Source organism: Coregonus lavaretus (assembly GCF_964263955.1).
Source record: "Coregonus lavaretus genome assembly, chromosome: 13".
Classification (NCBI taxonomy): domain Eukaryota; kingdom Metazoa; phylum Chordata; class Actinopteri; order Salmoniformes; family Salmonidae; genus Coregonus; species Coregonus lavaretus.
Genome location: NC_140000.1, coordinates 33,040,224 through 33,063,854, shown reverse-complemented (window position 1 = coordinate 33,063,854; position 23,631 = coordinate 33,040,224). Strand labels below are relative to the sequence as shown.

Here is a 23,631-nt window from a genome sequence, read left to right as displayed (position 1 = left end):
TATCCATAATGGGTCTTCAGTTGTCTGGAGAGCAACAATAACAGGAGAAGCTCAGCGATAAAAACGAGTTATTGTTTCGTCTCTGACACCTTTGCTAGCCCCTACTTGACATCATTCTGTCACCAACGCTCTTTGCGAATTAACTCTGGCCTCCGCTTCCTCCGACTCGGAAACCGGCGGAGCTTCGCCGCCACCGCGGAAGAAATACCGAGCTTCGGTGGCGGAGGGAGCAGGGGAGCTCGGGGCTGCAATTGGGTCAGAGGCCCTGTCTGCAGTTATTGTGGGGCTTTTAACTTTTCCGAATTCACCCGTTGCTCCTGTCATTCGATTAAATCCGCACAGTGTAGCCCATATCAACATTAATAACATGCAGGCCAACGGGGCAGGACAGGGTCAAGATTCGGAGCTGTCCTGCCTAAACAACAGTGCGCAAAACGGAGAGTCGTCCTCCGCGGGGGGAGCTCACACTAATGGACTATCCACAACAAACAATGGGAACTCTGTCAGTAACAACAACGGTATCACAGCCCCAGCGGCATCCAACAACACCGTGTCTTCGGATGCCAACTCCGTGAAAAAGAAGAAACGTCTTTCTCAGTCAGAGGAAGATGTCATTAGACTTATAGGGCAACATTTACACGATTTAGGGCTTAAGTAAGTAGCTAACGTTAGCTTCCTAGCTAGCTGTCAGCTGATGCTAAATCATGTACTTCATAATAACCGCGAATAAAGCAAGTCATCATGTTGACAGCGACTATTTCGGTGAGATAAACAGAGGAGTTTTGTAGAGGGAAAATTGAATACAACATGGGTCCTTTAGAAAATGTATGAAGGGAGAAAGATGGCCCATTATTGCACAATTGAGCTAGTCTTGGTAGGAAGCTAGCTAACTGTTACTTTGGGGTCCAGAAATGGGACTTCATGAAATAACAAGAACATGCAGGTTTCTTGTTAAGTAGCCTAAAGACACAACACTTCCCTAATCATCAGCCATATGCAGACTTTTATTTATATATATATATATTTTTTAAGTGTAATTCAAAAGATGCCTATAATGACATTACTCTTGGGAGTTGCCAAGACCATGGAAACTGGAAAATCTAGTACAGAATGCTTTGAGAATGTTTGGTTACTTGATAGTATTTGCATGTGAATCAAGCCACAAGATCACATGAAATCGATCTGTTTTCATGAAGAATTTTGAAAATCGAACAGTCACCACATTTGCCTCCAACTTTGAAAAATATGTCTACAGATTTGATACAGCACAAGTCAAATTGTTTATGACTTTGGCAAGTCATTGATAAAGATACAATGAATCACCCTATCAGGCATTGTGATATTGTACTTGACCAAGTAATAAGTTAGTAAACATGATTCAAATTAATTATTTATAACCTGGTCTGGGCTCTGACAAAATAAGAAATTTAACAAATATGTTATTTTTGAATACCTGTACATAAAGTAATGCTATTTGACTCTCCTTTTGCAAATACTTCGTATTTCTCCTTTGCAAGTGCTCACCCTCCCCCTCTCATCTACAGTCAGACAGTGGACCTGTTGATGCAGGAGTCTGGCTGCAGACTGGAGCATCCCTCTGCCACAAAGTTCCGCAACCATGTGATGGAAGGAGAGTGGGACAAGGTGATGAAATCATTTTAGATGTTTTTATTTGTAATCTAACCTTAGAGGTACACAACACATCTATTCTACTTGTTGACTTATTTTATTAATTTCTCTCAAACTTTTTAAACAAAAATGTCACTTATTAAGTTTAAATGTACAGTAGTTTGAAAATAGAAAATAACCAGTGTCTATTTCTTTGTTTGAATATAGGCTGAAAGTGACCTGAATGAGCTGAAAGCGTTGATGCATTCTCCAAGTGCTATTGTGGTAAGCCCAACAGTGCTACAGTTAGTGGTCGGTTTCGGTTCGATTATAAAAAAAAATCACTGATTATTGTTTTTAACATTAAATGCACTAAGCATTATGTGGGTTGAATGCTGTAACTACACATAATAAAACAATTAATAAAAGTCCCATGATGGTAAGGACTGCCAATTACTGCTTATCACTTATTAGCCATAATTTATTCACATTGCTTTACAATATTTCAGTTGTTGTGTATGTTACATTTGTTTTACATTATTTAATTCCATGTCATCATCTCATCTCTATAGAGCTGCTGCCTATGCTGTCTGACAAAATCCCTATTTTAGTAGTTCTTCAAAGTAAATAAGGCATACTTTTATGACTGCTGAATACCAACTATCAATCTTAGATTATGTATTTTCAGGTAGCGATACCTCACGAAGCAACTGCTCTCTATCCCTCTTGATCGCGCGTTCTTCTGTCTCTTCTCTCCGTCTCAGACCGGACAAGTAGGCGCGCAATTTATTATGGTCATTGTAGTTAATTACCATGTTTTCTGCACAAACCTATGTAGAATATTGGCCTGTTGGAAACTACAACTCCCTACTACATCGCACAGTTCGGGCTTGATCTGATTTATCTCTAGAGAAACTGTGCATTGTGTGCACAGAAAGAACCTGAATAACATGGAATTCAAATAAGTGAACTGACATCGGTCAATTAGTTGTTTAAAAAGCGAAAAATAACCGACGTTTCGGTTAATCGCACAGCACTAGCTACAGTAGAATGCGGACAAGACATTGACAACTATTGCTTGTCAGAGTAAAAGAGTAGTATGTGTAGGCTACATTTTCCTCATAGACAACCATTTTGATATGTTTTAAGATCCATGTGCTTAACTCGTAATGCACTCATATTTGTATATTTCCTCGCCTCCCTTCTGTCTTATTTTCTCCTCCATAGCGGATGAAGTTCCTGCTCCTGCAGCAGAAGTACCTGGAGTATCTGGAGGATGCCAAGATCCTGGAGGCGCTGCAGGTCCTGAGAGCTGAGCTCACTCCCCTCAAGTACAACACAGAGCGCATCCACATCCTGAGCGGGTAGCTACCTCCGATCAACAGTCATAATGCCCTATCCCACTCTAAAGAAATGGCCTAGATCACAGAGATATAGCTAAGCCTCTTTTGAAATTGAAACCGCTGTCACTTGTAGTGCCTTTTAAAACTTGATCCATGTCCATTGCAATGTGTGACAACTAACCATTAAATCAGTGAGGAGTGTTTGTGTTGGAGTATGGCCAATCCTTGTTCAGTATGGTCAATGGTATGGATTTGTTAATGACACATTTTTTGCACCTCTTTGAATTTTAGCTGATTTTGAGTGAGCTAGAATAATGGGGTTCCCTGTCTGACTGTCTCCGCGGTGCTGGGGGTGAGTACTGCAGGGCAGCCTAATGCTGATGTCATCTCTTTCCAAGGTACCTGATGTGCAGCCATGCAGAGGATCTGAGAGCAAAGGCAGAGTGGGAGGGAAAAGGCACTGCCTCCCGCACTAAACTCCTGGACAAGTTACAGAGTGAGTGCCATCTTACACGTACACACACGCACACACTCACACATACTCATCTCACACACACACACACACATACCACATCCTCACATTCAGCCTTACCCCCATTTAAAAAAAAGATGAGTGCACCTTTTTTATCAAATGAATTGCTCTCCAGGTTAGAAACAGAATTTATGGTCTTTAAACACAGATTTAGTTGCTCTTCTTTTCCGAGTGACATTTTAAGAATGTATTTTAAACGATTTCTCTCTCTCCCGCTCTCTTTGTTCCCCTCATTCCTATCTTATCACACTGTGCCTCACTCCCTCCCTTCTCCTGTCTGCAGCGTACCTGCCTCCCGCTGTGATGCTGCCTCCGCGCCGGCTGCAGACCCTGCTGAGGCAGGCTGTGGAGCTGCAGAGAGAGCGCTGCCTCTACCACAACACCAAACTGGACAGTGGCCTGGACTCTGTGTCCCTCCTCCTGGACCACGCCTGCAGCCGGTAAGGCTCTTCACTTTATACTTTGTCTGTATTTGTCTGTCCTTTCTGTGTTCATTCCCTTAATTTGGCCCTCAAAATTGCCTTGCCTTGGACCTCAGCTGTAGTTGTAATGGTCTTACTTCCCAGTAATAGTTTGTTTTGCTTCTATTGTGGTGGTTATGTCACAAGATTGTATGTATAGATTTTATGTATTCACGCGGCATTGACTAACGTTAGTTTTCTGACGTTCACATTTTCTAACTGGGTAGGAAGTGAAGTGCTTCATTTAAACCAATGCAAAAACCTTAGCATATTGTCATTATCTGCCCTGGTTTCAAAAAAAAGTATTAGCTACCCACACTAGCTGGATAGAACGTTCAGGGTGATAAGGTCTATTCCTGATATCACAAAACCTTATTCTCTCCTATATATCCTCCCTCCCTGACGTCTGAGTGTTGTTATCTACAGGAAACAGTTCCCTTGCTACACCCAGCAGATCCTCACCGAACACTGCAATGAAGTGTGGTTCTGCAAGTTCTCCAATGACGGCACCAAACTGGCCACGGGATCCAAAGACACCACAGTCATCGTGTGGCATGTCAACACAGTAGGAACCTTCCTCATTACAGATGAACCATGATCATGCTGATAAGTGTATCAGGTTTTAGTAGACTGAGCATAAGAGAGGGGCGTTTCAATGGAGTGGCGGAGGCAGGAAGATGTGAACTTTGAGGGAAATGATTAGTTGAGGTGATAACTGTGCTGCTGATTTGACAGGAGAATCACCAGTTGAAGCTGATGAAGACTCTAGAGGGCCACGCTTACGGTGTCTCAAACCTGGCCTGGAGCCCTGATGACACCTACTTGATTGCCTGTGGCCCCGATGACTGCTCAGAGCTGTGGCTGTGGAACGTACAGGTAACGTTGGATTGACTTTTTATCCAGAAAGCTTGTTGTTGGAAAGATCAAAAGTCCTCTACAAAGTTCTATTCCTCAATGATTGTGTTGCGGGTAAATTAGAGATGACTTCCACATCTTACTGTCACCAGGATGAAAAGGGTAGTTGTTATTGTCATGTTATTACTAGGCATTAAAAAAAGGTTAAAGGTTTCTTTTTTAACTCCTCCCTGCTCACTCACCCATGTCTCTTGTCATTGGCCAGACGGGTGAGTTGCGGACAAAGATGAGCCAATCACACGAGGACAGCCTGACTAGTGTGGCCTGGAATCCAGATGGCAAGCGCTTTGTCACCGGAGGCCAGAGGGGCCAGTTCTACCAGTGTGTGAGTGTCTTCCATCTGGGTGTGACCTGTCTGTCCCAGCATAAGGGCAGATTGAGCTATTGTGTGTGTTGGACTAATCAGTTTATTGAGGTTGGTTGATATAACCTTATCCCCAGGATCTGGATGGTAATCTGCTGGACTCGTGGGAAGGAGTAAGGGTTCAGTGCCTGTGGTGCCTGGGTGACGCTCGGACCGTACTGGCATCAGACACACACCAGCGTATCCGTGGTTACAACTTTGAGGACCTTACGGACAGAAACATGTGAGTTAGTCCCATCCAACGTCATATCTAATCATCGTGTCTATATGCACAAGGGCCATCCTGTGCTTATGCAAGTTCTGTCATTTTAATTTTGTGTTTGTGCTGCACTTCCACAGAGTCCAGGAGGACCATCCAATCATGTCTTTCACAGTTTCAAAGAACGGGAGGTTAGCTTTGCTGAATGTGGCTACTCAGGTGAGTGGTTTGGCTTTTCTTTGGAGGTGGGGTGTTTTTGGGTAGGAATATGTCGAGCTGTCTGAGAGTGCACTGGTCAATATTCCCTGTCTGTCTGTAGGGTGTGCACCTGTGGGACCTACATGACCGGGTGCTGGTGAGGAAGTATCAGGGCGTGACACAGGGCTTCTACACCATCCACTCCTGCTTTGGAGGACACAACGAAGACTTCATCGCCAGTGGGAGTGAGGGTAAGGCCATGTCCCCTGCTAGTCGATCTCATCTGAGTCCAAATGATGCTTTGACATTACTTTCGTTATTATTTGTAAACCTGGCAGTATAACCACACTAACTTACTCGCACATCAGTGTCGTGTTCATTAGTGCACGCAACGGAAAACGTTGAAAAGGAAAATTAACGTTTCTTATTGGAAGGCCAGGTAGTCCCTCCCTGTTTATACTCTGTGTCCTCCATTTACAGATCACAAAGTGTACATCTGGCACAGGCGCAGTGAGCTGCCCATCGCAGAGTTGACAGGTCACACACGTACAGTGAACTGTGTGAGCTGGAACCCTGTAGTGCCCGGTCTTTTGGCCAGCGCCTCAGATGACGGCACTGTCCGAATCTGGGGGCCCGCCCCTTTCCTTGATGTCCAGGACACTGAGGGGCTAAACGGTACGGATTTGTTTTACTGGTCATCATACTTTAACTAGTGGCCTAGATAATGAGCCCTCTTTATATCTGTCATATGTTTTTAGGTTCACTGTCTATTATTACAATGGCCTCTACACTGTAATTATGAGACAAAATGGGGTGTAAAAGATAATTTGTAGAACTATTTGAATTTTTTAAAAGTCTATTGTGTAGGAGTGGACCAAGAAGAAAAGGTCATATAAATGCAAATGAAAATGCTCTTCTAAAATTAACCCTACAAATAGCAGTGTTGGGAGATTTGGAAAGCCATAGTTAATCAATCAACAATATAATTATACTTTTAGTAAAAATATTGATATTTAACTTACAATCTGTAGGTCCTATAGGATTAGACAGGTTCAGAATGTATGTGAAACAGCACAGTTGAAAAATAAATGGCACATTGAAATCGTAAGAGGGTGGTTTACGGAGATAGGTGGGATGGACTGAGAGTAGCTGAGGGGTGGGTTTAAAAGCTCATGTTCTATAATAGATAGGACTGAAAACACATTTACATTACATTTACATTTACGTCATTTAGCAGACGCTCTTATCCAGAGCGACTTACAAATTGGTGCATTCACCTTATAGCCAGTGGGATAATTATTTTTTTTGGGGGGGGGGGGTTGGGGTAAGGGAGGGGTAGAAGGATTACTTTATCCTATCCCAGGTATTCCTTAAAGAGGTGGGGTTTCAAATGTCTCCGGAAGGTGGTGAGTGACTCCGCTGTCCTGGCGTCGTGAGGGAGCTTGTTCCACCATTGGGGTGCCAGAGCAGCGAACAGTTTTGACTGGGCTGAGCGGGAACTATGCTTCCGCAGAGGAAGGGGAGCCAGCAGGCCAGAGGTGGATGAACGCAATGCCCTCGTTTGGGTGTAGGGACTGATCAGAGCCTGAAGGTACGGAGGTGCCGTTCCCTTCACAGCTCCATAGGCAAGCACCATGGTCTTGTAACAGATGCGAGCTTCAACTGGAAGCCAGTGGAGTGTGCGGAGGAGGGGGGTGACGTGAGAGAACTTGGGAAGGTTGAACACCAGACGGGCTGCGGCATTCTGGATGAGTTGTAGGGGTTTAATGGCACAGGCAGGGAGCCCAGCCAACAGCGAGTTGCAGTAATCCAGACGGGAGATGACAAGTGCCTGGATTAGGACCTGTGCCGCTTCCTGTGTAAGGCAGGGTCGTACTCTCCGAATGTTGTAGAGCATGAACCTACAGGATCGGGTCACCGCCTTGATGTTAGCGGAGAACGACAGGGTGTTGTCCAGGGTCACGCCAAGGCTCTTCGCACTCTGGGAGGAGGACACAACGGAGTTGTCAACCGTGATGGCGAGATCATGGAACAGGCAGTCCTTCCCCGGGAGGAAGAGCAGCTCCGTCTTGCCAAGGTTCAGCTTGAGGTGGTGATCCGTCATCCATACTGATATGTCTGCCAGACATGCAGAGATGCGATTCGCCACCTGGTTATCAGAAGGGGGAAAGGAGAAGATTAGTTGTGTGTCGTCAGCGTAGCAATGATAGGAGAGGCCATGTGAGGATATGACAGAGCCAAGTGACTTGGTGTGTAGCGAGAATAGGAGAGGGCCTAGAACTGAGCCCTGGGGGACACCAGTGGTGAGAGCACGTGGTGCGGAGACAGCTTCTCGCCACGCCACTTGGTAGGAGCGACCGGTCAGGTAGGACGCAATCCACGAGTGAGCCGCGCCGGAGATGCCCAGCTCGGAGAGGGTGGAGAGGAGGATCTGATGGTTCACAGTATCAAAGGCAGCAGACAGGTCTAGAAGGACAAGAGCAGAGGAGAGAGAGTTAGCTTTAGCAGTGCGGAGAGCCTCCGTGACACAGAGAAGAGCAGTCTCAGTTGAATGACCAGTCTTGAAACCTGACTGGTTTGGATCAAGAAGGTCATTCTGAGAGAGATAGCAAGAGAGTTGGCTAAAGACGGCACGCTCAATAGTTTTGGAGAGAAAAGAAAGAAGGGATACTGGTCTGTAGTTGTTGACATCAGAGGGATCGAGTGTTGGATTTTTGAGAAGGGGTGCAACTCTCGCTCTCTTGAAGACGGAAGGGACATAGCCAGCGGTCAAGGATGAGTTGATCAGCGAGGTGAGGTAGGGGAGAAGGTCACCGGAGATGGTCTGGAGAAGATAGGAGGGGATAGGGTCAAGCGGGCAGGTTGTTGGGCGGCCTGCAGTCACAAGTCGCAAGATTTTATCTGGAGAGAGAGGGGAGAAAGAAGTCAAAGCATAGGGTAGGGCAGTGTGAGCAGGACCAGCAGTGTCATTTGACTTAACAAACGAGGATCGGATGTCGTCAACCTTCTTTTCAAAGTGGTTGACGAAGTCATCCACAGAGAGGGAGGATGGGGGGGGGGGGGGGATTCAGTAGGGAGGAGAATGTGGCAAAGAGCTTCCTAGGGTTTGAGGCAGATGCTTGGAATTTAGCGTGGTAGAAAGTGGCCTTAGCAGCAGAAACAGATGAAGAAAATGTAGAGAGGAGGGAGTGAAAAGATGCCAGGTCCGCAGGGAGTCTAGTTTTCTTCCATTTCCGCTCAGCTGCCCGGAGCTCTGTTCTGTGATCTCGCAATGAGTCATCAAGCCACGGAGCTGGAGGGGAGGACCGAGCCGGCCGGGAGGATAGGGGACATAGAGAGTCAAAGGATGCAGAAAGGGAGGAGAGGAGGGTTGAGGAGGCAGAATCAGGAGATTGGAGGGAGAAGGATTGAGCAGAGGGAAGAGATGATAGGATGGAAGAGGAGAGAGTAGCGGGAGAGAGAGAGCGAAGGTTGCGACGGCGCATTACCATCTGTGTAGGGGCAGAGTGAGTAGTGTTGGAGGAGAGCGAGAGAGAAAAGGATACAAAGTAGTGGTCGGAGACATGGAGGGGAGTTGCAGTGAGATTAGTAGAAGAACAGCATCTAGTAAAGATGAGGTCAAGCGTATTGCCTGCCTTGTGAGTAGGGGGAGACGGTGAGAGGGTGAGGTCAAAAGAGGAGAGGAGTGGAAAGGAGGAGGCAGAGAGAAATGAGTCAAATGTAGACGTAGGGAGGTTGAAATCCCCCAGAACTGTGAGGGGTGAGCCATCCTCAGGAAAGGAACTTATCAAGGCGTCAAGCTCATTGATGAACTCTCCAAGGGAACCTGGAGGGCGATAGATGACAAGGATATTAAGCTTAAATGGGCTAGTGACTGTGACAGCATGGAATTCAAATGAGGAGATAGACAGATGGGTTAGGGGAAAAATTGAGAATGTCCACTTGGGAGAGATGAGGATTCCTGTGCCACCACCCCGCTGACCAGATGCTCTCGGGGTATGCGAGAACACATGGTCAGACGAGGAGAGAGCAGTAGGAGTAGCAGTGTTTTCAGTGGTAATCCATGTTTCCGTCAGCGCCAAGAAGTCGAGGGACTGGAGGGTAGCATTGGCTGGGATGAAGTCTGCCTTGTTGGCAGCAGAACGGCAGTTCCAGAGGCTGCCTGAGACCTGGAACTCCAGGTGGGTGGTGCGTGCAGGGACCACCAGGTTAGAGAGGCAGCAGCCACGCGGTGTGAGGCGTTTGTGTAGCCTGTGCGGAGAGGAGAGAACAGGGATAGGCAGAGGCATAGTTGACAGGCTGCAGCAAATGGCTACAATAATGCAGAGGAGATCGGAATGAAATGAACTAAACATCTGGGAAAGGAGAGAGCGGGGCCTCCCTCACCACAACTCCCAAATATAACTCTCCCAACTTCCACCTCAGAAACTATAATTGTTGTAAACTACAGCGGTTCAATGTTTCTAGGAATAGACTAACTCAGTTTATTCAGCTAGCTAACTAGGTGCAGTATTATTCCGTGAAAATCGACCGGGCATCAAGTCATATGACGCCACAGCCAGTTAGCATGCCGGACTCCTGCAACACGGTTTAGCGCCAATACTCTGCCACAACAAAGCACCAGTGGATCAACACGCAAGCAGATCGTTCGTGTCCGTGTCTAACGTTGTGGGTTAGTCCCGACAGCTTGACCGAGTCCGTCGTCAACTTATTCAGCCAGTTAGTTAGCTAGAATAGTTAGCAAACTAGCTAGCCATTGCTTTCAGACAAAGAAGAACCCCTCCTTTCACGGCACGAACACACAGAGAGAGCCAAACTAACGTTAACTAGTCACCCATGTCCCAAATTCCTTGAACGACTCGGGCTATCAATATGTAAAAAAACAAAACACAAATGTAGGTTATGACTTACCCCTAGCAGCTACTGTTAGCTAGCCAAGTGCAAAGCTAGCCACTGAATTGACTCAGCCAGTTCGCGTCTGTTCGCACGGTCGTTCCAGCTATTGTTTACTAGTAGCTATCCAGGTATCAACAAGCTAGCTAATATTTCAAGCACAGTAGCCACTTGCTACCTAACGTTAACAGTTCAGACAATGAGGTTAGGAAACAGCTGAATGGTAGGCAATTATTGTATGTAATTAAGTAACACAATGGATAATGTATAAGTACTATCTATCTAGATGTAATGTTTATAAAAAGGCCATGTATGTAAAATGTGTGTAGACTACATGTAACAACAAAATAAAAAGCTGTAAATAAAAACTATATAAATGAAAATGCTCTTCTGTTTCTCTCTCTCTCTCTCCCTGAAAGAATGTTGTAGCATGGACAGCTGATGGTGACCTTGGAGCAGAAGACACTACTTCTCGAATCCAGGAGAATAACACTAGACTCTAACGAATGAAGTGGAGAAACTATTGCGTTTGGACAGCTGCTTTCTGGAGGTTTGGCTCTGGGGCTGTGCTCCGGCGGCAGGTGATAACGTCACACACACAGAGATGTCAGACAAATCACTTAAATGAACCGATTACCCAGCGGCCATCTTGACTGTGACCTCCCACCTCCTCTTACCTGTGTGGCTCACAGTGTCTGATGTCTGTTGCACCACCTGTGTTCAGCCAAGCCCCATCCTCTTTTTTCTCGGAGCTAACCCCAGGACTGCCACCTTTCACCTGCCTCGTCCAGAGTTTATTATTTATTATTGATAATATTATTTATTGTCATGATTAGTACATTTATATATAAATAGAGAGGGCTGTAGTGGTGGAGAGTGGTACGGGTATATACAGTGCTGTGAAAAACTATTTGCCCCCTTTCTAATTTTCTCTACTTTTGCATATTTTTGATACTGAATGTTATCAGGTCTTCAACCAAAACCTAATATTAGATAAAGGGAACCTGAGTGAACAAATAACATAACAATTACATACTTATTTCATAAACAAAGTTATGCAACACCCAATGCCCCTGTGTGAAAAAGTAATTGCCCCCTTACACTCAATAACTGCTTGTGCCACCTTTAGCTGCAATGACTGTAGTTGTTGATCAGTCTCTCACGTCACTGTGGAGGAATTTTGTCTTGCTGCACACTCTTCCATGCAGAACTGCTTTAACTCAGCGACATTTGTGGGTGTTCAAGCATGAACTGCTTGTTTCAAGTCCTGCCACAACATCTCAATTGGGATTAGGTCTGGACTTTGACTTGGCCATTCCAAAACTTCAAATGTGTTGCTTTTTAGCCATTTTCATGTGGACTCGATTGTGTGTTTTGGATAATTGTCTTGCTGCATGACCCAGCTGCGCTTTAGCTCCAGCTCACAGATGGATGGCCTGACATTCTCCTGTAGAATTCTCTGATACAGAGCAGAATTCATGGTTTGTTCTATTAAGGCAAGTCGTCCAAGTCCTGAGGCAGCAAAGCATCCACAAATCATCACACTACCACCACCATGCTTGACCATTGGTATGAGGTTCTTACTGTGGAATGTTGTGTGTGGCATAATGGGATCCATGTCATCCAAAAAGTTATACTTTTGAATAATCTGTCCATAGAACATTCTTCCAAGAGTCTTGATGATCTTCCAGGTGCTTTCTGGCAAACTTGAGTCAACTTTCTGGGCGAGATGGGTCCCATGATGTCTGGCGAAAACCAAACACTGAATATCAGGCCATCGGTCTGTGAGCTGAAGCTGAAGCGCAGCTGGGTCATGCAGCAAGACAATGATCTAAAACACACAATCAAGTCTACATGCAAATGGTTAAAAAGTAACACATTTGACATTTTGGAATAGCTTAGTCAAAGTCCAGACCTTATCTCAATTGAGATGTTGTGGCAGGACTTGACACGAGCAGTTAATGCTTGAAAACCCCTAAATGTCCCTGAGATAAAGCAGTTTGGCATGCAAGAGTGGGCAAGAATTCCTCCACAGCGATGTGAGAGACTGATCAACATCTACAGGAAGCATTTGGTTGCAGTCATTGCAGCTAAAGGTGGCACAACCAGTTATGGAGTGTAAGGGGGCAATTACTTTTTCACACAGGGTAATTGGGTGTTGCATAACTTTGTTAATTAAATAAATAAAATAAGTATCCTTTTTTTTGTAAACTCATGTTCCCTTTATCTAATATTAGGTTTTGGTTGAAGATCTGAAAACATTCAGTATCAAAAATAGAGAATCAGAAGGGGGGCAAATACTTTTTCACGGCACTGTATATCTATGTTGTTCTAACAACAGGAAAGTAATTTTTAATTGGTTTATTCATTGCTGCCTCTAATAAACATCTCAACGTATATGAGATTGGGGTTTCCACATGCTGAAAATAATGAAGTTTTTTTATTTCACGTCAAACTTTTAGCTATTTTTAAATGACAAGACTTACAGGCATTTTAACTGAAACTGATGGATATAAAATCCACAAATCTAAGTGAATCTTGGAGATGCTTGTAGGGTTACGATGATTACGTTTGTTTAGTGTTTTTTTAATACAGTACTTTTTAATTTTAGTGTTGATTTTTTTTCAAGAGGTAAAATACCTTTTAAATTGGATGTTGCTTTATTTCTCCAAAGGGTGAGATTGATGTGCACGTTGCTCACTGCTGCCAGAAGAAACCATTTTGACCACCTGATTGATTATATGGTGGCTATGCTCTTACTCTTCAGTACTTGCTAGACCTAGTGAAGCACGTGCTGAGGCTAACTTTCTAATGGGAATGTTTAGGAGGTTATAGTTGTGGAGAGGTTAGGTAGTGGGGAAGGAATTGCTTAAACTTGCTGTTTGAACTGGGTTGTATCACCCTTAACAGCAATGGGGTTGACTGGGTTTTCCTTGACTTTGATCTCATTTATGTGTCCACCATTGTGCTGTTCTCAAGTTACCTCCATTTTCCTCATCTTCTCTCCTTGCCTCTCACTTGTTCCCTTCTCTCCTATCCCTCATCTTTATCACTTACATTTTTGGTGTATCCACTTTTTCTCTAGCTGTGGTGAAATTAGCATTTATTTGCTGGTTTGTTTGTTTTTCATTTTCCTGATTTATGTATTCAATACAGGCTGACATAAAATGTCTTTGAAAAAACTTGCTTATCTGGTTTTATGACTTTTGTTACTATTGTTTTCTGTTTCATTTATCACTTCATTTGTTTTCTCTCATTTTCCCTGTACTATCATATTGGCCTCTTCAACCATTTCTTTTTCTATAAGTACATTTATTTTACCACAATTTAACATGTGTAATGCATTTGTACACAAGTGTATCAGATAATTATGAACATGTACAAATTGTTCCTGTTGGACAGTCAAGCAAAATAAGCTTTTCTGATATGGTATGCTATGTGCTATATATCTGTATGTTATGGCATGTATTATGAGATAGTGTAAGAACAGCGTATAGGCTGAGCATTTTTCTGTGACACAGATCTCCCCTGCATCAGGCGAGCGCCTGCCCACAGGTCATTACAGCCACCACCAGCTTGTTCTGTTACAGAAGACTGATAGATCTAAAAATATGTATACATACACGCCACACACCTCAGTACAGATCAAACACTAAAACAATCACAGATGTGGTTCAGCTTATGCAAGTTTTTGTTTTCTTTTGAGATGTACCTTATTTTGGGGCTTCTTATTTCCCTCTCCTTGCTGTAAACGCTTGGTGAGGTGAGAAGCCAGTATTAGGTTTGTTTGTTAGCATCCATTTAAATGTGTTATTACAAAAAGTGATTGTACTGTTATGTAACGTTGTGTAGGAGAAGTTATGTATGCATATTTTCAATAAAGCATTCAGGGTTTTAAGACAGAGAGTGATGGCTTTAATGATTAGCAGCTTACGAAGCACAGCCACAGAAATTATATTATATTCTCAGAACAGAACATGCATAAGTCTCCCGAGGTTTCTCTTTGGACTACAGTATTAGCCCTACCTCGGGACGGGTTAATACAATCTCACAAGAAAAAGACACCCAAATGTTCTCTTTCAAGTTTATTTATTTAAGAAACCCCACAAATTATTTTCATAAGCAAAAATAAAACTTGACAGTAATTTTAGTTTGATTTAAACAATCTGAACAGACACTCTTCCCAGTGGAGAAATACATTTGGATGGAACATGGTCATGCTCAAACTGCCCAAATAAAATGTTAATGGTGACATGTAATACAACTATCATACAGACAATGAGTTTGATTCAATCTGAAGCGCTACAACGTGATAGAAATTGAAAGGCAATGTTCCCACGTTCGCGGAGACTTTGTTCATGATAAATGCTGCATGTCAGCTCAATCGAAAATTACCTTTAAAATTAAACCGGGCTACAGCGCAGATCTTCAGCGCTACAGATTGAATCGAGCCCAAGGTTATATTGCCCATTGATACACAGTCAGTTACAGAGAGCGATAAAATATGGCTGAAAAACATTTTCCAATCCAGGTGCATGTATTCCCCTGAGAACTTAATACCAATCAAATGTGCACCTTTCAGCAGTCAGGGGATGTCAGATCTATAACTTATTGATGTTAATAAGAGACTGCAAGAAAATATAATAGAAATAGATCATCCCCAAAACACAGGTTAGTATTCTGCAAAGGATATTCAATTCAAGGATTTTCCAGCATGTTGACGAGACACAAAAAATAAACATGACAATCAAATATGGCATTGACATATCAAAGATGATGTTCGGCAGGCTGGCAGAGGATGTGCTAGCTGTTGTGATTGGCTCTTGGCTGAAAATGTGTTAGCCAATCATATGCACCATCTAGCCTGTGCGATTGTCATGTTTTCCATCTGCCCAGAGGAGCAGTGCATGGACAGCATTGTTGGACACAGGCTGAACGAAAGAACACACACACACACACACACACACACGTGCACAAGCGAGCACACACACAATTCCAGGGCAGTTATGAGAACACAGAAGTACATCATGGGGAGGGGGTCTGAGCAATGATTAGGTGTCCAGGGGAGTGTAATGTCATGTGGCTCCAGCTGTGCAGAGGACTGAGGACCAGGACATATTGAACGCCACATACTGAATAGTTTGTGATTTGGATTAAAATGGCCATGGGGATCTCAATCGTTGATCAGTGCCAGGATCATGCTGTGGAGGAGAAAGGAAGTGTGACAAGTGAAGAAACTACTTTAGAACCAAAGCTCAGGCTAAACATCAAAGTTATCCTGTACTAAGCAATAAATAAAGGAGCAGTAAGATTAGCTATGTTAGTACTGTAGCATATGACAGCGGCTAGCATATGAAAACTAGCATATAAAATCCCAGACAGCAAGAGACAGTCTCTTACCTGTACAGGTAGATGAAGAAGCAGAGCAGGTGGAAGCCGAGTTTGATCATGGACTCTTTCATGTGAGACTTTAGTTGTCCTCGGTTGTGGATCTCAGTGGGGTCAAACACCCCCATGTTTCCCATGGGCACCTTCAAAACCCTGTCAGATAAACAATAGGTAGAGGAAAACCAACAACACTCAAGACAAAATAGCACATATACAGCACAAGAACAACCATAGCATTGTAGTAAACAGCTTGAGGGTGGGCTATATCTCTGAGTTGGGGAGTTTGTAAGGGGCTTACATGGGCTAGGGTCGTTATAGTATTACTTGTGGGTGCTGGACTTCCTGCTGAACAGGGGGCAGTATGTCAAGTTCAACAACACAACATCCCTTCCTCTGTGTACATCTACCGGTTCCCCAAAAGGAACTGTCATCTCTCCAGTGCTGTTCTTCATATACACCAATGACCTTAAAAGGCTCCGACAGGAACTGCTTGGCAGTGAAATATGAAGATGACGCCGCCAGGCACCCTCAGATGACACACTGCATTTCCAAACAGAAGTAAACAAGGTTCATGACTGGTGCAATAACAACTACCTCAAACTCAACAAAACTAAAATAACTGCTCACTGATTTCTGGAGGAAGGCAGACTCAGTGAGCCACCTAGTCCTGGGTGGTGAAGAGATAGAGTTTTAGGTATCTGGGAACCATCATGGACAGCAAACCCTCTTTTAATGCCAACACTCAAACCATCAATAAAAAATACCAACCACGACTGTACCTCCTGCACAGACTGAGACAACTGAATGTCAACACCTAGATACTCTCCAACTACTACACCAGCCATATAGAGAGTGTGCTGACTTTCTGTTTCCTGGCCTGGTACGGTGGGCATTCAGTGGCTAATATGGGTATCCTCAGGCGGACTGTGAACCTGGGGTCCAAGCTCTGCGTGCTGCAATGCAGGGGGGGCTTCAGAGCCACTATGATAAACAGGCAAGGGACAAGGCCAAGCGCATCATAGAGGACCCCACACACAATCTTGGCCAATGTTTTGAACTGCTGCCCTCCGGAAGGAGATTAAGGGTCCCACTGTTCAGTAAGAATAGGAGCATGGCAAGTTTAATTCCAACAGCCTGCTGAACAGTGGGACATAGGACAGATGCATGCCCAATACACGGTCAGACAGTAGAATATGTGAAAATGTAAATGTGTGACTTGTATACTAACTTTCCAGTTTTCCGTACTGCATGTAATATATTGTGTTTGTATGCTGACGTCATGAAATGAAAAATAAAGTATAATGTATCGTAAGGCTTACACACAGCCACTGATGACACCTCTGAGTGGACCCCCTCACTCCTCAGACACAAAAGTGTCTTTACCGTTCACATAAGAAAATAAGTTGCCGTTGATCATTAACATTCAGTTGTCTCAAACATTTCCGGGATAGGACAGGTACAGCGTACTTACCTGTACATGTTCCAGGCAGCCACAGGCAGGTTGAGTAGGAAGACAAACCAGTGCAGGGAGACAAGCATCAGCACTGTTGCCAGGACCTGGCCTACCAGCTCTGGTACAACCCACTGCAGATACACATTATGAAAAGTATATGAGCACAAGCATACAGGACACAAGAAATAAAAAGACAACTGGAGATAACGGGCCACAGATATGACGTATGAGTCAGGAAGCTGAAAGTTACTAACTACATATAGGGTAAATCCATTTGAATTCAAATCCTTTTTGACTGCACCCCTTTTGATTTGAACGAAACCTTCCATACATAGGCCTATTTAGCCATTGTAGAAGTGCTCAGAAAGTGACATTCACGAGATAAAGGTGCTCAAAGTTGACCCATTTTGCGTACCCCAACATACCATACCACCCCACCATGTCGTCATCACTGGAAAAGATAAACGGTTGAGATGTATACAATTTAAAAGCTTACAAACAGGGTTGTCAAATTGTTTGATAATTTCTGGATTTATTTTTATAATGTCATTTTTTATGATTGAAATGACACCCACCCTGTTTTCAAGAGTATATGTATCTCAACCGATGGCAGGCACAACACAAAAACCTCAGATGATGCGAAATAGGATCTAAGCTACGACATATGAGAATATGAAAAAAATTGGAGTTCATATGTTTTTTGATAATTTACGTTAAAGGTTTAAAATTGTCAATTTGTATTCCAAAAATATTTTTCCAAGAAATAATAAAATAGTTAGACAACACTGTTTGTAAGCTTTTAAATGATATCAAACTCAACTATCTTTTCCAGTGAAGAAGACATGGATGTCTCATGGTATGGTGGGGTACGCAAAATTGGTAAACTCTGAGCACCTTTATCTCCTGAACCTTTTGGCAATGAGGTCCAAAAAGTCACTTTCTGACCACTTTTTCCATGGGCAAACATATATGGAAAGTTTTGTTTAAATCAAAAGGGATCCTGCCAAAAAGTGATTTGAACTCAAACGGATTTAGGGATGGATCGACATTTACAGAATGGTTACCTGGAGGAAAATGGGGGAGGGTCATGCTTTTTCAATTTCAGTCAAGGGGAGGGTTTAGTATTTTTTAAATCTAGTACAGGGGAGAGTCATGTAATTTGTAATTGATGAAATGTCAATATTTCTCTGTGTTTTAGAAGTAGTTGCTTATTAGGCTATGTATCAATGTGTGCCCGATGCCGCCCCTTATCTGTGATTCTCCACTGGGCACACAATATCAAGTGGGCCTATAGGCTATTTAGTGTGGTCTCAATCAAAATGATCCATAGCCTATAGGATGATCCATAGCCTATAGGCTACGAAGTGCATGCTCGCACAGAGCAAAGTTATATTTCTAAAATAGCTGCTGGGATGGTGTAAATGAAACTAGGCTGCATTACACACTGCAATGGATATTCCAACCCTGAGCCCCAGTCTGCTCTGCTCTTGCTGATCAAAAACGTTTTCTTGTGTGCTGTCTAACCAATGGCTGTGCTGTGTAGCCCTACGGTGGCAGTTCAGGAGAGTCAAAGGCTTTTTTCCAAATGTATTTTTTATTAGGCCCAGTCCAAAGAAAATGCACCATCTTGCGCGTGGACTAGCCTATAGCCTATGTTCTGTTCAGTTTGAGAAGGAGAGCGTGAAGATGAAAGACCAGAGGTCAACTTTGATAGCTTGCTACTACTATAATTGATTTTATTAAAAACAATATATTTCTTGCCCATTATGTATTTATCAGAGTTATTGACCTCACAATAAGCCAGATTCGAGTAACATACATTGTGGTGCTGAAAATTGCAGCTGCAGTGGCACAATCAATCAGAAAAGGATAGCTCATGGTGCTGAAAGTAGGCAAATTCGAGTAGGCATAATTCATTTCAACCTTAATTTTAATTACACTTTACTAACAAGAAGAGGGCTTTGTGGAGCCTATTTCTTCCTATTTAAAAAAAATAAGAGATAGGATTCCTGAAATTAGGCTATAGGCTGCTATATCCATAGATTTGTCAGTCAATTCCTCCACCCACCATACACTCTTTAAATAGCCTACCTCTGTGTCAGTGAAGGGCTGTTAAGTTAAATCCAAGATTTGAATTGAGGCGGTATGAGAGGGTATGCCATATGCCTACCTTTTATTAAAGTAAATGGTAAAAAGTGTAAGATTTTGAAGAAAATAAAACGGATCTGATTATATAAAGTGATCTATAAAACTACTTTGGTCTGCAATGCTTTATGCTAGAAACAAGCTGTAAAATACCCGGGAAAGACGTGACTCTGATGCATAGGGGAATATCATTGTTTCGTTTCTTTGACATTCAGAGGCTGAGCTACAACCTTCTATAGCCGAGGAGACAACATTTTTACTTTGCTTGGGAAGTAGTCTAATTCAGATTCCTAATGAAGTCTCAGATTTAATTATTTGCAAACAGGGACAATTTTGTTGCAAACAAGACACATTGATTTGGCATTAGAGAAATATGATAAGATGAACACATAGGCCTATCGCTTGGTCTATTCTTAGCCTGTAATTTTGGTAATTTGTGTGGTATTAAAAAAGTTTCTGCTATTATGTAAAATGATGTAGAATTGCATGAAATTTTTATAAATGGCAATTTTTTCCTCAGACCTGCAAACATGATGATAGATTCATGCAATGCATTTACTATAAAGGAGATCTTTCCACCCCTACTCTTGTGTTGTCCACGGTGGTCTGAGAACCCACAACCTTCTGGCCCACAGCCCTGTCCACTATGAAAATTCCTGCGTTGCCATGTAATGCTTACAGGACGAAGAACCGTTTCTATAACTCCATATCTAAGGCTCTGCTTTGTCCAAGAAGTGAGGGTAAACGGTAGGCATGTTCTCTGCTATCCACTTTATGTTTTAATTATTATTTTGGGTATAGGGTTTTTTTTTTTTTTTTTTAACTACAGGATCGGTGTCCCTATACTGGGACGGTTGCTGCTCAATATGCGATTTGTGACTAGAATGGCGTTGTAAACAACAGCCAACTTTCTGGGACATAGACATGTCTTATATGGGCAGAAAGCTTAAATTCTTGTTAATCTAAATGCAGTGTCCAATTTACAGTAGCTATTACAGCTAAAAAAAATACCATGCTATTGTTTGAGGATAGTGCACATTCAGTAATATATTGATATTACGGACGTTGTCCGAGAGAGATTTACATGGTTATCAAAACATCACGCCAGGGTAAGCCTACACAGAACACAGCCCTTATTTTAAGTGTTTCTAAAATCCCCTATGGGAAAAATGAATGGTGGAAAATGATTGGAACCACTTCCCTGATTGACCGTTAGGTATTATGACACCTCCACTGTGGGGCTCTATGGCATTGCACATCCCTTTTTGCAGTGGGAAATGTGCTGACCCTACTCATATGCTCTATCTAAACGTAAATACGCCTTGCTTGCGATAGGGTTTTGGTAACGTTTGGAACTTAATAAAGATGGTCCGCCATTTCCTGGTTGCTAAAATTCTAATTTAGCTTAATTTCAGTTTCTGACAAAACAAGCAAGTATAGTGTAGATAATCATTGTACCATCTAAACCGCTGTGAAATCTTTTCCATAACCAAAAATATTGTATTTTCAGCTGTTTGAATGAAGATGTATGTACAAAACCTAAAAGACGCAAAAACTAAACGTGAAGGGAAGCATAGAAGTGCGTACATTGAACAGATCGACCTCTTCTTAGACTTGATTTCAATGAGAATGACAGATCTATAACACACATTTCTATGTGAATTTAGCCCAGTGGCCCAAAAAGTTATATATTGCAGCTTTAACTTTCATATCAGCGATGAAAATACACAAAAGATACACTTACTGTACACAGTTTTGCAAAAATACACGCAGATGAGTAAAAAAAAAAAAAAATAAACGCTTCCAGAAGGAATGTAACGTTCCAATGGAGGGAGTTCGATTTAGCTAGCCCAGTTGACCAGGTAGGAGGAGTTTAACTGGGTAAAAAATGATTGCATTCGTTTTGACCACAGGCTGCCTCCCAGCTTTGTGGAGTGGGTAACAAGGTGGGTTATCTCGCTTTATTAGCTGGGTGCTCTGCCATATACAACAATTACTTAAAACTAAATCCCAAGCTCAAGAACATTGGGAAACAGCGGCACCCCAAAATGTGGCCCGGTGATGCTCGATTTGCAAGTGTATATTTTGGTATTTGAAATATTATTTATGGCTGATGTGAAAGTTAAATCCCAAAGGTTTCCAAAACCATATCGCTAACGAGATGTAATAACGTTTTTAACCATTAAAGCAGTGTCGGGATTATAGTTTACAGTGAGCCTGCTGTGGTCCACACCTTTAACCGAGAGCCCTAAGGGGAGGCTATGCTCCGTTGGTTCTCGCGTGTACATGCAACATTTTTTATTTGAAATTACAACTGTGCTTACTCTGTTTAACTTCGAACAGCATGCTCGTGCATTGATGTAGTCACATTCTAGGTCGGAGAGGGTAATGATCTATTCATGAAGTTAAGGTATGTAAACTGTCTGGGCAGAGATGTATCAGGCTAGCTATACAGTAACAGTTTCTCTATATTCTTAATGTCAGCTAACTCAAGCCATTGAATACTTAGGAATGTGTGAGTAACTAGGACTGTCAGTCTAATTTTAACCACTGAACTTTTGTTAGAAAAAACAAGCAGCAGACACTGCATCTAAAATATGTAAACGCTACTGTTGACAGACAGAAGATCGACATTTTAAAGTGCAAAGGACGAATAGGGCGTTTGCTAACTGGCCCTTGCTGGCTAGTTCGCTAACGTCCGTTTATCAAGACAGAGCAGCACGGATTGGTTTGATCATGGTTAAATCACGGCCAACGTTAACTAGCACTTGTCTGGGCACAGAGAGGTACCCACAAAGCACGAGCGCTAGAACGTATTGATTGTAACAAAGAATACTAATAGAGATCCACTACACAACGTATTAGGTCATGTTCAAGAAAAGGATACGAAGTACACCGCCAGAAAAATCAAAGCACAGCAGTCAACCAGCGATAGAATGAACACAGCCGCCTCCATCTTTCATCTTCCGCATTCACTGCTATTTCCGGTTATTTTGAAAATTAGTGGAAAAGGGTCAGCTTTTACCTATACTGCCACCTCTCGTACTGTAGTCGATAGTACAAACTACTGCCCATGAGACAGACCTACATAATCTTACAAATAAAAATAGGCTACAGTACAAAGCATAGCCTGCAGTGAACTACATGTAGTTCAACTAGTAATTTAACTACATTTTGCGGTAGCTTGGTGGTAGTTGAACTAAATTAAAATCTTGGTAGTGTTTTAAGTAGTTAATTACTTTTTGGCCATGTAGCAGTGTAGCTAACTACTGGAACTACCCAGTAGGCAAGTCCTGGTTGAAAAGACATCAGTATATTGTCTTATTCTGGTCGTAAACTGGTAAAAAAATGAAGTTTTTAAAAACATATTTTTACTGACCAGAATATGACATATTTTTCTGACCACCATACGACCAGTTGGTGGTCATAATTGTGACCACTATATTATGTCCTATATTATGTAGCCTACTGGTCATAGTTAAGATCTCATCATAACCTGGTAATGACCACCTGACTACAGCTTATTACCTACAATCTTAGAAAAAAGGGTTCCAAAAGGGTTCTTCAGCTGTCCCCATAGGATAACCCTTTTTGGTTCCACGTAGAACCCTCTGTGAAAAAGGTCCTAAGTACCCAAAAGGGTTCTACCTGGAACCAAAAAAGGGTTATTCAAAGGGTCCTATGGGGACAACCGAATAACCCTTTTAGGTTCTATATGGCACCTTTTTTCTAAGAGTGTACTGTAAATGTATTACTGAGGATAAAGTTGGATAGTGAAAACATTGTTCATTACATTTCTATTTGTTTCCATAGTCACCAATTAAAGTTAATCTGCAACATATTCTTACATTTTAAACAGAACAAGCAATGGCAAAAACAAATCTACATCACAATTTTCACACATCTGCATACTGTAATTGTTTCAAAATTTATCCACAGACATTACATGCATAGAAACACTGGGACACAGAGTATATAAAGGCCCATTGTCTTTATTTGATTAATAAGAGTGGTAGAGCCTCATCAAGGACCTCTGAGCACAGAAGGAGATCTGGAGCGTAGTGGCTCTCTTGAAGAGTTTTATGATAGGTCAGATCTGCAGTGAAGATAATCTGCACATTACATCTGTATC

The 23,631-nt window shown here is 42.6% G+C and overlaps 2 protein-coding genes across 4 annotated transcripts; one reads left to right on the top strand and one right to left on the bottom strand.

The window, feature by feature from the left end:
• On the top strand, positions 1-12,344 carry LOC311139813 (WD repeat-containing protein 26-like). 2 transcript variants are annotated; one of them, XM_084174773.1, is made up of 14 exons: positions 1-654; positions 1,545-1,644; positions 1,837-1,893; positions 2,836-2,972; positions 3,350-3,447; positions 3,767-3,923; positions 4,371-4,509; positions 4,680-4,820; positions 5,065-5,184; positions 5,301-5,446; positions 5,563-5,641; positions 5,742-5,871; positions 6,101-6,295; positions 10,943-12,344. In XM_084174773.1, the coding sequence occupies exons 1-14, from the start codon at positions 368-370 to the stop codon at positions 11,014-11,016; spliced, it is 1,860 nt and encodes a 619-aa protein (XP_084030899.1). In that variant the 5' UTR covers positions 1-367; the 3' UTR covers positions 11,017-12,344. The 2 variants fall into 2 exon arrangements, with proteins under 2 accessions (XP_084030899.1, XP_084030900.1); XM_084174774.1 differs by having other exon boundaries at positions 10,933-12,344.
• Positions 12,345-14,409: 2,065 nt separating this feature from the next.
• Positions 14,410-22,476, bottom strand: LOC311139812 (protein cornichon homolog 4). Of its 2 annotated transcripts, none has more exons than XM_084174772.1 (5): positions 22,387-22,476; positions 21,244-21,892; positions 17,373-17,485; positions 15,914-16,054; positions 14,410-15,714 (listed from the first exon to the last, which is right to left on the bottom strand). In XM_084174772.1, the coding sequence occupies exons 3-5, from the start codon at positions 17,438-17,440 to the stop codon at positions 15,687-15,689; spliced, it is 237 nt and encodes a 78-aa protein (XP_084030898.1). In that variant the 5' UTR covers positions 17,441-17,485; positions 21,244-21,892; positions 22,387-22,476; the 3' UTR covers positions 14,410-15,686. The 2 variants fall into 2 exon arrangements, with proteins under 2 accessions (XP_084030898.1, XP_084030897.1); XM_084174771.1 differs by having other exon boundaries at positions 21,824-21,892.
• Positions 22,477-23,631: the final 1,155 nt, after the last annotated feature.

Excerpts from the sequence above, each read along its gene's own strand:
- LOC311139813 (XM_084174773.1), top strand. The coding sequence starts at position 368 with ATGCAGGCCAACGGGGCAGGACAGGGTCAAGATTCGGAGCTGTCCTGC. Across the intron at positions 1,894-2,835 it reads ATTCTCCAAGTGCTATTGTG|CGGATGAAGTTCCTGCTCCT; the intron begins GTAAGCCCAACA and ends TCTCCTCCATAG. Across the intron at positions 3,924-4,370 it reads CTGGACCACGCCTGCAGCCG|GAAACAGTTCCCTTGCTACA; the intron begins GTAAGGCTCTTC and ends TGTTATCTACAG.
- LOC311139812 (XM_084174771.1), bottom strand. The coding sequence starts at position 22,455 with ATGGAGGCGGCTGTGTTCATTCTATCGCTGGTTGACTGCTGTGCTTTG. Across the intron at positions 16,055-17,372 it reads GCTGCCTGGAACATGTACAG|GGTTTTGAAGGTGCCCATGG; the intron begins GTAAGTACGCTG and ends TTTATCTGACAG. Across the intron at positions 15,715-15,913 it reads TTCTTCATCTACCTGTACAG|CATGATCCTGGCACTGATCA; the intron begins GTAAGAGACTGT and ends TCTCCTCCACAG.